The sequence below is a fragment of the Pyxicephalus adspersus genome, chromosome 4 (assembly GCF_032062135.1).
Source record: "Pyxicephalus adspersus chromosome 4, UCB_Pads_2.0, whole genome shotgun sequence".
NCBI classification, from domain to species: Eukaryota; Metazoa; Chordata; class Amphibia; order Anura; family Pyxicephalidae; genus Pyxicephalus; species Pyxicephalus adspersus.
Genome location: NC_092861.1, coordinates 71,608,926 through 71,623,436, shown reverse-complemented (window position 1 = coordinate 71,623,436; position 14,511 = coordinate 71,608,926). Strand labels below are relative to the sequence as shown.

Genomic DNA, 14,511 nt, shown 5'->3' with positions numbered 1-14,511 from the left:
AACAAAGATTTTGGCTATAGAAAATGTGTGATCAGGCAGGGTTTTATTGCATATTTGGACAGGTGAAGACCCTTCTGCACTAAAACATACCTACCTGCCTGATCTCTGCCTTCTTCTGAAATAAATTGCTGAGCTGTGTATGCACAGTGCGGCATAGAATGCCAGGACTCTTGGGCACATCCCGTTATGCCCCTGGTCACAATTTTTTCTGGAATTTAGTTCCGCCTAAACAGAATATATGAATTTGTCAAAAGTAAAGTTCATCTCAATTTTTTTTGTTTGTTTTGCAATAATTTCAGAAGAATTATAGCTCCTTTTGTGTTGAAGAGAACCAAAATGGATGATAATACTACCTCTCCTGTCATATTGATATGTAAATCATCAGTCAGATGAATGGTGTTAACTTTATAGCAAGTGTAAAGATGTAGCTTACCAGAGTGTCTGCACAGGGTCGACAGGTGAAGTGCTGGAGGATGGCAGCCGTTGCTACTTTCATGCTTAGCATAGCAAACCTCATACCAATGCAGTTTCTGGGTCCATCTCCAAAGGGCAGGAAAGTGTATGGAGTATGACTTTCTCTGTTCTCCTTGCTAAACCTGTAGAAAAACAGAATACACTCAAATACAGGGAACATTTAATACAACCCAGGAAAAGGATAATAAAACATGTTGCATATAGTATGTCTCCTCTCAGGTTTACTTTATTAAATTTCTTTAATAATCATGTTTCTTTCTTCCCTTCTCCTTAAACTAACCAAACCCACTTTGCCCCTCCACAATTCTGTATTTACAAAGTAATTAGGGGTGCAGTCCAGTGTTCTAAAAAAAATAATTTGACTACCCTATCAGATTGTAATCCCCCTTTTTTCCTAGTGTCTACACTTCTTACACTTATACCACCCTCCCTACTTGGTACCTTAATCCCTTTCCTGGCACCTTAACTATTTACTATCTCTTGCTTAATCTTAACCCCCCCCCCCCAACCCCACCCAAAAAAAAACCCAGGATCTCAATTGTTTTTTTTATAGTCAGTTCATATTAGATAAATGTTTAAAATGTTGGTAATGGTGGAGAATATCAAGACATTTGCTACTTGGCAAGTGCACCCTTTTAGGTGAAGCCCAGTCATTCACCATTTTCCCTGACACTGAGTTGCAGTTTTCTAACATTGGTGACCTTGTGCTGAAACCTAACTTCTGTAGAATGATCCAAAGGAAGAACCATATGAGTCTTTGTGATACCTAGAGGTATCAGATTATAGGATTATATATTATAAATTATTCTGATATTTTATTTGGTCATGATATATAATGGCTATTGCAAAAATTCCCAATCTTCTAGGTAATGATTTAGTCAGTATCCAATTTAATTTTGAAGGAGGGAAATTAGACTGCAAGATTCCATTTAGAAAAGAAATACTTTTCATAAATATCCCTAAGAACAATACCTTTCAGGCCGGAACTCCTCAGGCTCTGGCCAGTACTCTGGATTATTATGCAGTACATATGCCGGGATCAAACAGACCATTCCTTTAGGTATGGTAACACCATTAATTTCAACAGTTTGCTTTGATACCCTTTCCACTCTTCCTCCAGGAGGGAACATGCGGAGAGTCTCCTGAATCACCATATCCAAATATTCCATTTGCATCAGAATGTCAAATGTGGACATTGCCTGAGAGGGTGACAGATGGAGTACAGTTAGACAATTTAAATAAGAACCCTTACTATATATTTAAATTCTAACACTTTGGTTATATTTACGTGACTAAAGAACTATGCATCATAAACAATTGCCATATTTTCATGATCATCAAATGCTGGTTTGATATTTTTTTTTATCTTTTACCAAAACAGGATCAAGAAATTCAACAAATTTTAGCTGCAGATCCCATCAGACACTGAAGCTAACAGATTACTGAGGAAAGGTCTGCTCTATATTAAATTGAATAAGCTAACCCATACAGTAGAGGTTTATGTACAACTGTTGTGAAAAAGAAAAACACATTTTTGAAGATCCAGGCTTCAGGCCGTTATACTAATCATGGCTTCACTATCTAATTAATGACAGAACAGACATATGGACTGCAAAGTCTCAAAAGTTACTACTGTCACCCTATGTATATTTTGCAGCAAGTGAGGCCATTATAAAAATGACAGTTCCAGAAGCTTCTCTTTTAAAATAGATAAACAATGCCATATCTCATATTTTATTTCATACAGGTCCAATATAATGTCTAATGTCTGTAATTTGGTGATTTTTCTGGATGAATAGCTTATCATTCCCAAGTATTTCTCTTTTTTATTGTTAAAGTACAGACATTCATGACACATTGTAATCAGAAATCTACCCATCAGAAAACTGATGGGGAATTACACTGCCTGACTGGTAATTTACATGTAAATTCAATATAAGCAGCTTAACCATTGTCATCAGCTTTTGACAGCTTTTTTATTTATTGGCTGTTGTTTTTTTTTTCCTATTGTTTGAGTTACAAAATTAAACTACAACTCCAAGGAGATTCTTACCTTGTCGGGCAGATATGAGTCAATTTCTTCCTGCAGTTTCTGCTGTACATCAGGGTGTGTTGCCAGGTTATAAAAAAGAAAGCTCAGTGTGGAACTAGTAGTCTCATATCCAGCAAATATAAATACAATGGATTGAGCCATTATTTCAGAATCTGTTAGTGCTGTAAAGATAGATTCACAAGTTATTAGTGTGGTCAAAGCCATATTAATCTGCGCTCAAATCACAGCAAGTATTATATATTAAATACGGGGCTCTTTGGGCTTTACGGACAGTGTTACAGATCTAACATGTTCACATTTAACTACTACTAATAGCAAGGTTTTACAAAGCATTTATCAAGATTTCTGTAAAGTAAATTATTCCTGCAAACTGTTATTGGGACTCTCCTCTGGTGCCATATTTTCTTGGTTTTTAGGTGTCACTGATATGACCAATCTAAAGAAAACACGATTGTCTTGGCCTTAATGCCTACATTTGTGGGAACAGACTGTACATCATATGCCCAGGAACACTTTCCAGTAAATGCAAATGTGTGCATGACACTTAGCAAACTTCAGACAGCCTTTAACATACCCTTCTGCTCCGGTTTGGTAATATTAAACACAGATCGTAATATTAGTACTGACTGTCACTTTAAACAAGCTGCAAGCAGCCTTTAGAAAGGCCTTCAATGAGCTTGAGGACTGGAAAAGATAGACTATAATGGGAGGACTTGTGTGATCCAGCAAGCTTTAAATGTATTTCCTAAAATCATTTGGTATTATTTGACAAATGTTTTCAATCCTGAGCCAATCTATTTCAGGTTTGCTAAGCCTACAACCACTGCTTCTATTGTGGAAGGTGGAATGGTCCAGATTTCTTGGTATAATATAAATATTCATGTAAATTGAAACAAACCATATTGATGGAAGTCAATTTACCTTTTTGTTCTTTGTTCAGACCACTGACGTCTTCTGTTCTGCAATCCAGCATTAGCTGTAGGAAGTCCACACGTCCCTGTTAATAAAAATATAACATGAAATACCTCATAAGATTTAAAATTAACTAAATTAAAACCAAATTCTTTGGGAGTCAAACTTTTTTTCACATGAATCACTGGTAAAATAAATCAATGTATGTTAGACAAGGAACATGCTGTTTTGGGGGCAACATTAAAAGTACAAAAATCATTTAGGTAACATGTTTTGGGGAAGCTTTAAAACTTCACATGTTGTTGTTCTTATTTTAAATCAAACCAAGGGAAAAAGAACTCTTCCACCACCACTGTCTATACCAGGGGTGTCAAACTCAAATACACAGTGGGCCAAAATTCAAAACTTAGACAAAGTTGCTAGCCAACCTTTAAATGTATTGAAAAAAATTGAGAAAGTTTTTCCTTCTCATTAGATATAAAACCTTTTTATATGGAAACAAAGAGATTTTGTTTAACATTTAATCTGGAACAAGCCTATAATTGAGAAAGAGGCATAAGATTTTTTTAAATTGTATTTAGGAAAATGTATTTTGCCTCTTTCTCTATTATTATTATTATTAATAATATTAAACAGGATTTATATAGCGCCAACATATTACACAGCACTGTACATTAAATAGAGAGTTAAATTTCAATGGTAACCTTTTTGCATAGGCTAACAATAATACCAATTTTCTTCTATCAAAATCCAACCAACCATTCAAGTCAATGCCTTGGAGTAGCAAGGGAAAGTACATAAAGAAAATATTTATTCAAGGTCCAAGCCAGATACCTGTCATCTCTTCTTGAAAGCTAGTTCATCAATGTTTGGGGTTAGGCTCTGAGCTGAGGAAATTCTCAGGATTGAGTGAACGTGTTCATCAGTAAGACGACTCCTGTGCAATGTTTTGTTATACCCGGTAGTTGTTCCCACAGATATGTGCTGCTGAACATAGAGAGCAGTTGAGCAGCTTGGGTACGGAGCTGGGGCATTGTGTTCGTGATTTAATATGGAAATTGTGCAGCGCCCACAGCGTCATACACTTGGATAACAGAACGCACTACTACAATTCCTGGCATTACTTAGATCAATAAAACAGTCCAATGCGGGGCCACGCATAGGCAGAGAGTCTGCTGGTCTACAGACGCGAGTATTTACGGGAATTGTAGTAGCAGCGCTATTTCAATGTAGCGGAGGGCAGCTGCAATTCATATTTAGGATTCCTTTGGGGGCCAATAAAAAAGGATGCTGCAGGCCAGTTTTGGCTCCGGGCCAGAGTTTGACACCCCTGGTCTATACCAAGCCCCATGTTCCTACAACAGTAGGAATGGGTATGATGTACCCCTGTGTGAAGGGTCTGGTTGTAATATTGAGGAAGGGAGGGAGGTAGGAACATCTCATGTTGTTTATCTTTATTGGATTTTTTTTATGTATGCTTTTGACCTTAAAAATGCCTGCAAACCTTTACAAGTGCTTACAAAAAAAATTGCCTGTGATCACACCCCTGTGCCTAGCTATGTACAACACCCAGGAGCATAAACAACATTTTAGTCTGTACATTGAACCAAAATTGATATTTCTTAAAAAAATGTTTTAGCACTGGCTTTTTCAATTCCTGGATATAAATGTCACTGAAAAGTTACAGGGAGATTTAAAGCAGATGATTCATCAAATGAAACTCACAAATATATTGTAACTAAGGCAATTTTGCATAGAGGAGTTTTCAAAAATTTCACTTTATCAGTTTCTGAGACCAGGGGGCAGCCATGTAACACCTGCAAGGGGTTATTTCTGCTAAAGGAAGCAATACCAGTTTCTGAGAGTAAAAGGTATGTTTACTTCTCAGCAATACATCATTACATCCATTATTATTTTTTTCACTTATGTCACCTTTATTTCATTCTTTGAATATGAATTTGGTGGAAAATTTTAAAAAGTCAACAATTTCCAGGGGTGTAGTTACATTTTCACATAATTGTTTGTATTTAGGTTTATTTACCCTTACACATTATATATTTACACAAATAGATTTGTTTGTGGCCATTTTTAACAGTGATCATTCTAGCAAAAACCTTATGCTTTGGTAGGGAGGACTTACTGAGTGGTCTTCTTTCTGACGCTTCTCCTTGAAACTAGTTACAGCATTCATGTAGAAATTCAGAAATTCTTTTGGAAAAAAGCTGACATTCAGTGCCTCCAGTATAGGACGAAGGAATGGAAAAAGAACTGAAAGCAAAATAGTCAGGTCAATCCTGGAATTTTTGGTGCAACATATTTTCTTTCTACAGTTTTTGAGCATATACATGTGTGTGTATAAATAACCGAATAAACATAAAGGCATATAGAGCAAATTAGGGACATTGTGTAAAGAATGAACACTCAAATGGTAATGTAATATAATCATGGAGTACACATTATTGCCAAGTGTAAATTTAGATTTTTCTATGTGTTTGTGCAATCAGCTTTAATTAATAAAGGAACTAATTCAAGAAGCCTAAACTCATTAAGTCCATTGATTGTTTATTTACTTCCTCTTAACATGTTCTAAAAAAAGCATTTTTATACCATATGTGTAAACTGCATTTCAGACAGTGTAAATGATTGATTTACATTCTAACAGCTAATTATCATTGATGAGTTACAAGGTGTTATTTGTAGTGCTGTGAATAGCAATTGCATGTTATTTAGCTAAGAATGTATAACTTTTTGATAGGGTGTCACTTTTTTGTTCTTTTATTGGTTTAAAGGATTCAGGAGAAGATCAGGTTAGAATTTCTATTAAGTTGTGGAAAAGGGATGGATGGGTTCTCTGGGGCACCCAGTCTATGCCTGAATTATCTTCCTATTCATGGTAAGAACCAGATGTACCGTAGTATTTAGGCTAGCAGGCCTGGAAAAGTGTTAAATAGTTTTAGTTTGGAATATGCCTCTTAATATATAACATAAAAAATGCTAACTGTCTGGCTGGTATGTTAATCACTTGACTTCATTAACCTGAATCTAGGTCAGGTCATCAGAAAATTCAGAGTACAGCCAAAAGCCTTAGCCATTTACATGACAACACTTTGAAGGAAAAGTGTAAACAATGCACCTAATGTGAATAATCTTTGCACAGTGAGCCACAAACCACATTTCTGACAGTAAAGGTTGCTTCAAAGACAATGAAACTATTCTGTGGTTTTACACAGGCCACTCCACAAATCTGATCATATGGCATGACCATATTTGTTTTGTTTAGTGAAGTCAAACCAAGAAAACAACTTTCCCTATGCATTTCCGATGTTTTGTAAAAATGATTTCTTGAAAGTTTATTTACACAAAAGGAGTAAACAAAAGCATTATAGTAAAATTGAACGCAATCATTTTTAATTAAAGTCCTGTTCGGACGTCTGATGAAATTTAGAGGATTGTCACTGGAATCAATGTTCCCAACAGCAGATGACTATAAGGGTGCTGTACACACAGCACCCTTCAGTTCAATAGAGAGTGGGGGGGGGGGGGTGAGTGAGTGGCACCCAGGGCTGCATACGTAGCTTAACATTGGAATACAAAGAAATTGTCAGAGATATGTTGCAGTCAACTGAAATGTAAACTTCAAGCAAACAACTAAAAGAATGACCTGAACTGAATTGCATAGCCGTTGACATCACTAATTTTTGGGTCACTTTTGCATCTTTCACCACCCTCCTTCTTCAGCCTACACAGTGAGCTATGCAACTAAACCAAGAAAAAGAAATGTAATCTTCTCAAACCAAGAAATAAAAATGTACACCAGGAAATAAACAGAGATGCCATAAATGTATGTGTATACAACTGTGTATCTTTCTATCTGGACCTCTTTATTGTAATGGGCATTAAAAAAAATAATAACTTTACCTACAAATAGAAGCAATGGACTGAATAATCCTAGCTTTAGAAGTTTCTTGGTCTTAGTAACAAAAGGGTCGTTAGGATTGTTTAAAGAATCAACGTGCACACTGAAGGAGCTGCTGGTGATAACATCCATACTATAAGCTCCCAAAACACTAGAAAAGGAAAATGGGAAAGTAAGTATGTTATACATTACGCGTCATTCACATATATTATATTATATTTTTTTAATAAATGCAATTAGGACAGATGTTTGTCTTAAAATATTATTAGGCAGCATGATGTCAGTTACTGTATAAAATCCTCAAAAAATACAACTTTATGGAGCCTGGACATTCATTAAATTCTGGAGCAAGCTGTGCTGTGATATGCAAAAAGAAACAACTGAAGAGTTTGTCTTGGTCATTAAAGAGTTACAAGAGGCTGCAAAATGAGCTCAGTCTCAGCAAAAGATTTATTCTGCAAGTCACGCAAACTAGCCCCCCCTAACCCCTGTCAAGCCTCTGTCCTGCACAGAACAAGCAGGTAAGCCCCATTCAAATCTAGAGGATGTCCGTATGTCAGATGTCCTTAACCCGAGGACTACCTGTACATATATATACAAGTGTATATACACACAGTGTTTTCCCTGCTATTAGATTTGCTAGCTCTGCAACTAGCTTTCTGATTTAGACACTTCTTGTAGACAGAACAGCCTTGACCTCCAATTCAGCAGGTTGTCAAAATCCCAAGTTGGCACACACATCTCAACCTGCTATTTGGACAACCAAGGAGCACCAGCATACTGTTGAGGTACACTGTAAGCACATGTGATGCCTTAAATTCAGCTTTATATTTTACTTTCAAATGAATATACTCACTCCTTCATTGGACAAGGCTCATCTTTGGCAACATAAACTTGTATATTCTTGACCAGTGTGTTAGAATAATCCTTCATAATCTGGAACATCTAAAGGGGAGATATTTTAGCTTAGAAAAATCAACTTTAACCCCCCTAGCGGTATTCCCGAGTGTGACTTGGGGTGGAAAAAATTGCAAAAAGCGGTAATCCTGAGTCACACTCGGGGTACCTTTGAGGGTCCCTCTTACCTTATCCCCGCGCTCCAGCGGCGATCTCACGATCCCGCTGTGATGGCGCGGCGCTTCTCCGTCGGGGGGCGTGGCCGGGCGGGAAATTTAAAAGCAGATTACGGAGTAATCTGCTTTTAAATACCGCTCGGGTCCCCACCACCCGAATGCACGCATCTGCAGTTAGATGCGATGCACCATGCAGGATTTCTGCTTGGTGCATTGCATCTAACTGCAGATGCGATCACCAATAGTAAATCCAGAGGGTGATGCCAGGCAAAAAAAATAGGATCACTTTTTGCATCAAAAAATGACAGAATTAGAACGCTAGGGGGGTTAAGGCACAAATGCAAAAGTAATTGAAAATCTGTATCAAATGGTATAATGTATTCTTTGTTAAAAAAGTCCACAAAAACAGTATAAGAGATACACAGAAAATTTGAGTAATATAATGTTTACCTCCTTCAGTTTCCCACTGGTAAATGTGGGTGAGAGCACTGTGCGAATCCTTTTCCACTGGTCATCCTCAGCAATTGTAAGAGCTGATTCAAATGGTCCATTAAGGCCAAAATTCTGCATGACAGAAAAATAGTCCTCAACTATTGACTTCAGTTTTATAAAAAAAAGAAATATAGTTTAAAAGCAATGTTGTAAACTTACATACTGACATGTATACATAGAAAAGTGTATTACATGTAACTATGATTATGCCCGATTGAACATAGGATCCGTCAACAACTTTCAATAAAAATCAATAATGTTGCTGGCAATAACATATCATGATTTGAGATGAAGGAAATAAAGCAGTTCCTAAGCATTTGAAAAATACTGTAGACATTTCATAAGCTAGTGTAGACATTGCATAAGCTAGTATGAGTCATCCTCCACATGAACAGGGTAAAGGTGTCCATTCTAAAAAATACTGTGGATAGATAAATCTTTTACTTTAATATTCTCGCTCAACATTTGCCACTGTGAATCCATATAGCAATGGGGCATATAAGTTGAACCTGGTCAGTTACAATGTAAGTGAGGACAGTAATCAATTGAAAAATGGATTCAATTACTTTTTTTTAATTTCCAGTAAAGTCTAAAAGGGAAACCTATAGCCTCCTGGGATACTTACATTAAATATCCCAAAAGGCTCCAGGCTGATCCTAGTGAACGAGATCAAGCACTGCGTAATCAGGGGTATTCCTCAAATGTAAAAAAACAAGCACAATATCTCATTCATGTACAGAGTAAAAATTGTACTCCTTTGTTTACATTTGGAGGGCCTATAAGAAGACAGGTTACCCAATCTCACACATGTACAGTGTGAGATCAGGCAACATCTTTAAGAACCTGGAAGAAAGAAGATGCTTGCTAGGGACCTAACATGGAGTCACAGAAAAAGATAGAAATGAAGACTTCATGGAATTCACTAAGTGTGGTAAGTGAGCTTTTCAATATGAAAAGGTAAGTGATTTTTTTTAACCTCCCCAGGGGTAACCCCAAATGCGACCCAGGGTAGAAAAAAGTTGTTGAAAGCGGTAACCCCAAGTCACACTCGGGGTAGGTAAACCTATGGGAAGTAATAGTAAATACAGCGCTTACCTGCTCCACCGGCATCCCGCGTTGTCCATCACCTCTATTCTGGCATCTTCACCCGATGAGGAGTTCCCGGGGATGTTGGAAATCATTTGTATTGCATTCAATACAAAATAACTGTATTGAATGCAATACATTGAATTTATATGTGTAAAAGCAGTACATTGTTTTCAAGAACATTTATTTTACAGTATATATATATATATATATATATAATAGTATGAGTATAATTTTTTTTTTAATTTATCATTTTTACATGATTTTGTGTTTCAAACTTTATTATACTCATACTATTATATTACACTGTAAAATAAATTCATGAAAAACAACGTACCGCTTTTAGACATATAAAACCGGAGAGAAATGTACCGCTGGGGAGGTTAATGAAAGCTCCCCTTTAAGTACAAACTATCAATTATTTTGCCTGAAATGATCTTCAGTACAGACAGGCTGCTTGGCTCTTTATTCTGTTCTATGAAGTAGAGTGATGAAATAGTAGTGGGGGCTGTCCAGCTACAATTTCATTAGTGATCCCAACATGGTGACCTATTGAATGATGTTGGGAGTTCCCACTCAAACTAGATTTTTGTCTGCGATAATCATGAAGGAACGTTTCTGGCAATAAAAATCTAGTATGTGTACAGAGCTTCATGCACAGACCAGACACTCCAAAACTCCCTTAATCTAGAAAGAACAGTAGCTGAATTGTAAATAATAACCAGAACTGTTGATTCTTCTTCAGAGACTGGTAATTCTAGAATTTTACACCCTCTATTTGTCCTAGTCATTATTGTCACTCAGTCTTCAAGTGAGGAAAATTACAAAGATTTGAATTCTCGCACTGTCAAGAAAGCATGTAATAATTTTTACAAAGTCTTTAATGGATATAGATATTTAAATTAAAGATTAGCCATGTTTAACCCACATTGACCTAACTTTTTAACTTTTGAATAAATTGTTAATTTCGACATATTCTCTCATGAAGTCAGTAATAATCAGTTTGCCATCTTCTTATGGTTTCAAAACATTTAATACAATATTTAAGGATACTTTAAGTATATTATCATATTTTTACACATACTGTAATATATGTGATCCAAATGGTAATTATGTGATGTTCTTTAAATGCATTGAAATGTAAATCAACAACCTCTACTTCTCTTTTATAGTTTATTTTGGAGACAAATAAAAATAAAGATAATAGATTAACATGCACATACATCCAAAACAAAAAATCTGATCTCCTGACCAAATCCAGAGGCTTTTAGACCCCAGTCCTAGACAGTTACTATGTATAACTCCTCCCTAACGTGAATTTTATATTAAATCCTACACTTAAAACAGGACTATAGTTTCACTTTGAAAATGAGCAATCAGACAGGTCTTTATTGCAGAAACGGACAGGTGATCTGACAACATATTTTTGTCATTCTAGCAACCTTTATGTCACGGACCAGGGTTGGAATCCAATGGACATAGCTATCTTGTGGGTGGTGTGCACTGTAGCTTGAGCAACATTTGGCAGAGGCTAAGAGCCACTGAGTTCACCAGAGTAACCTGTGTGTGTCCTGGGTGGTGGACTTTCATGCAACAATATCCCAAATTGCAACACCAGAGAGCAGAAAGCTATAAAATAAGGTATCAGTATGATAGACAATTTCAGACTCAGGAACAAAGTAAAAGCCAGAAGTTAGTAACTCAAGAAGCAGCAAAAAGTTATATAGGACCACATGGGATCACTGGGGACATAGTACATGGGTACAGCTAACAAAACCAGGGAACAAAGCGTTGTGCTGCTCAAATGATTAGCGATGTCCTGTTATGCTTTTAGGTGCCCAAGCCAATCAGCCACAGCCTTACTGATAGAGGAACCGATGCTCTTGGCTAAACCTGGAAGTACGGACAGCCATGTACCATTACCATACAGACACTATTGTCTTTAAAAAAAAAACAAAATAATTTTATTTTGTTTATCTGCATAAAGCTACCTGTTGTCATTATGCAACTTTTAATACAGTTTTCCCATATATTAGTATACATACTATATAATATATAGTACCACTGTCAGTGTTTGGTAGAAACGTAAATAATTTACTTACCCGGCTGTTTGTGAAATTTGTGTAACATTCTTTTACCAAAATGGTTTTTATCACAACAGGGTCTAGAATTGCAAGTACTGGTTGTCTTCCATCATACAGTCTGCAACACAATATACAACAGAAATTATTCATGAACTGTTTAGCAGCAAAAAGATACACAAGTGTTTGGGCTGCAAATTTTCAAAATAAAGAGACCCTGTCATAAGCCATGTACAGAAGGAACCTGGATACTTTATATAAAAAGTCAAACACCTTAGATGTGCCTTAGAAGCACTGGTTCTCTAGTATGCAAGTTTCAGCCAGCTCCTGTGGTCAAGACCCTCTGACCCTCCTCCCACACCGTGCTATCACAATCTTTGTCAGCTTTCTTGAACAGTGAAACATGGCATGTTTGAAAGTATGTGGCCAAACTTTTGACCACATAAAAAATTTGCCAAATAGAATGCCCCAGATTTTGGGATTTCCAGGGTCTTCTACAACAACAGCCAAATATGTGCCTGTTGCTCATGTCTAGTGACCATTTGAAATGTTTAACATGAATACAGAATATATTTTTAAAATGAGAGGTTAAACTAGAACATGATTTAATTAAAAATGTCAATTCTGGAGCTTTGCACTCACCCCCATATATTTCCATATTTTTTAAAGCATTCCATATCATACTGTACTACTCCCTGCAAAATAATGAAATATATAAGTACACAAATACAAATAAATATATGAATAATAGTATATCACATATAATAAAATTGTATGTCATCAAAAATACTGACATGTTTCAGTATCCAAACTTTGAAGCATCCAGTTTTCCAACAATATTTTAAAAAGCAATTATTTATCACACACAGACAAATATAGAGTAATAATTATTCTCTTATTCCTACACCAATTACTAAAATGAATGGTGAAGTTGTGATTAGGGCAGGAAGCCACAAACAGCAATAAAAACATTACAGAACCTAAAACTTATTCTCATTCTAGTAAAGACAGGTTTTGGTTTTGTCTTCATTACTTTTTCCAGTCCTACCAAGAACTAAAGGGAATTCTTCCCAAATAAGACATATTACAATAAAAACCCATGACAGAAATTGGGATTTAAGGGGATTTTTTATACGGATACATTTGGTACCCTGACCCCTATATACACAATTATGTATAGTCAGTGTCTAAAAATGCTGCACTATAAACATACACATCAATGGATACTTAATAATATCATTATCAGGTTTAAGACAGACTCTTCAATGCACAATTTGTCACAGCTCCCTGCAGATAGCACCTTGCAAGCCACTCAGGTTCTCTATAGGGGTTGCCATTGGGAGATGCTGCATGTAACATCCCCCCAAGCAGCAGAGTTCCCTGGCGTGAGGAAGCCATAAACTCACCAAAACCCCACTGCTAGTGTGAACGGGCCCTTGCATTTTTTTAAACAAACATACAAGTAAACTTAGCTAAATATCAGGCAGACACAACTTAACCTCTGGTCAGTGATAATATCATATACTTACCTTTCTATATCCCAGAAATGTACCAATAAATGGAACTGGAAAAGGGCCAGGAACTCCCAGCTTCTTAAATATTCCATATGGCCATACACCATAACTAGGCAGAAATAAAAAATATACAAGATTACAAATAAATTGTTCTCAAATCATAATACAAAATGTCTAATTTATTGTTGACACTATAGTGCTGGTGTTTACTACTCTTCCCAAAAGCAAACATCTAGCATACATTTGCATAGCTTTGTTGTAAATTAAAGAGTAACTAAACCTCTAAAGTAAATGTAATGTGTTACACTTTACCAGTCATTAGGCTTTTTACCTTAGTGTTTTTAATATCTTATTTGAGGTTCACCAAGAACTGCACCTCTTATAATGGGAGATGTATCATGCTTGGGATTCTGCCACCTTAAACTTCCACATACATCAGCAGCACTTTATATGGTTATTGTGAATGTACTTTACATCATAAAGCAAGTATTATATATCAGGAAGTAGTTTTTTTGTAAAGGCTTTGTTTCTACCACCCTGACATAAACATTAGTCTAACCTTTGGACCTCCTTAATCACTCATTTTGTGACTCAATCTTATGTCATTTTTTGAGATACATGATTTTTTTCTTCCGGAGGGATGGGGATGCAGGCTAGAATTTAATATTGTTTTAGGAAAAATAAACAATGGTGTTTTCATGTCATTTAAGCTGTGTACACACGTGCAATTTTTGTCATTGGAAAGGATCTTTCACGATCCTTTCCAACGACAAAGGACTACATGATGCATAAACGGTGCTGTACATACATTCTGCTCTATGGAGAGGGGAGGGGGAGAGCGACGGAGCAGCACCCTGCTGCGCGCTCTCCCCCTTCCCTTTCATTAGGATCGCTCGTCGTTCATCGTCCG

At 36.4% G+C, this 14,511-nt stretch overlaps 1 protein-coding gene across 2 annotated transcripts in view; it reads right to left on the bottom strand.

Moving 5' to 3' along the window:
• The window catches only part of LOC140328767 (cytochrome P450 3A9-like), a 45,686-nt gene continuing 31,175 nt past the window's right edge, over positions 1-14,511 (bottom strand). Inside the window, exons 2-13 of one of the 2 annotated variants that reach the window (XM_072408590.1) lie at positions 13,617-13,710; positions 12,730-12,782; positions 12,109-12,208; positions 8,879-8,992; positions 8,212-8,300; positions 7,358-7,506; positions 5,580-5,707; positions 3,449-3,524; positions 2,528-2,688; positions 1,447-1,673; positions 434-596; positions 1-225 (exon numbers count right to left, since the gene is read on the bottom strand). In XM_072408590.1, coding sequence (XP_072264691.1) covers positions 91-225; positions 434-596; positions 1,447-1,673; positions 2,528-2,688; positions 3,449-3,524; positions 5,580-5,707; positions 7,358-7,506; positions 8,212-8,300; positions 8,879-8,992; positions 12,109-12,208; positions 12,730-12,782; positions 13,617-13,710 — 1,489 coding nt within the window. In that variant the 3' untranslated portion in view covers positions 1-90. The remainder of the gene's footprint in view (positions 226-433; positions 597-1,446; positions 1,674-2,527; positions 2,689-3,448; positions 3,525-5,579; positions 5,708-7,357; positions 7,507-8,211; positions 8,301-8,878; positions 8,993-12,108; positions 12,209-12,729; positions 12,783-13,616; positions 13,711-14,511) is intronic. The other variant, XM_072408589.1, reaches the window with a different exon arrangement.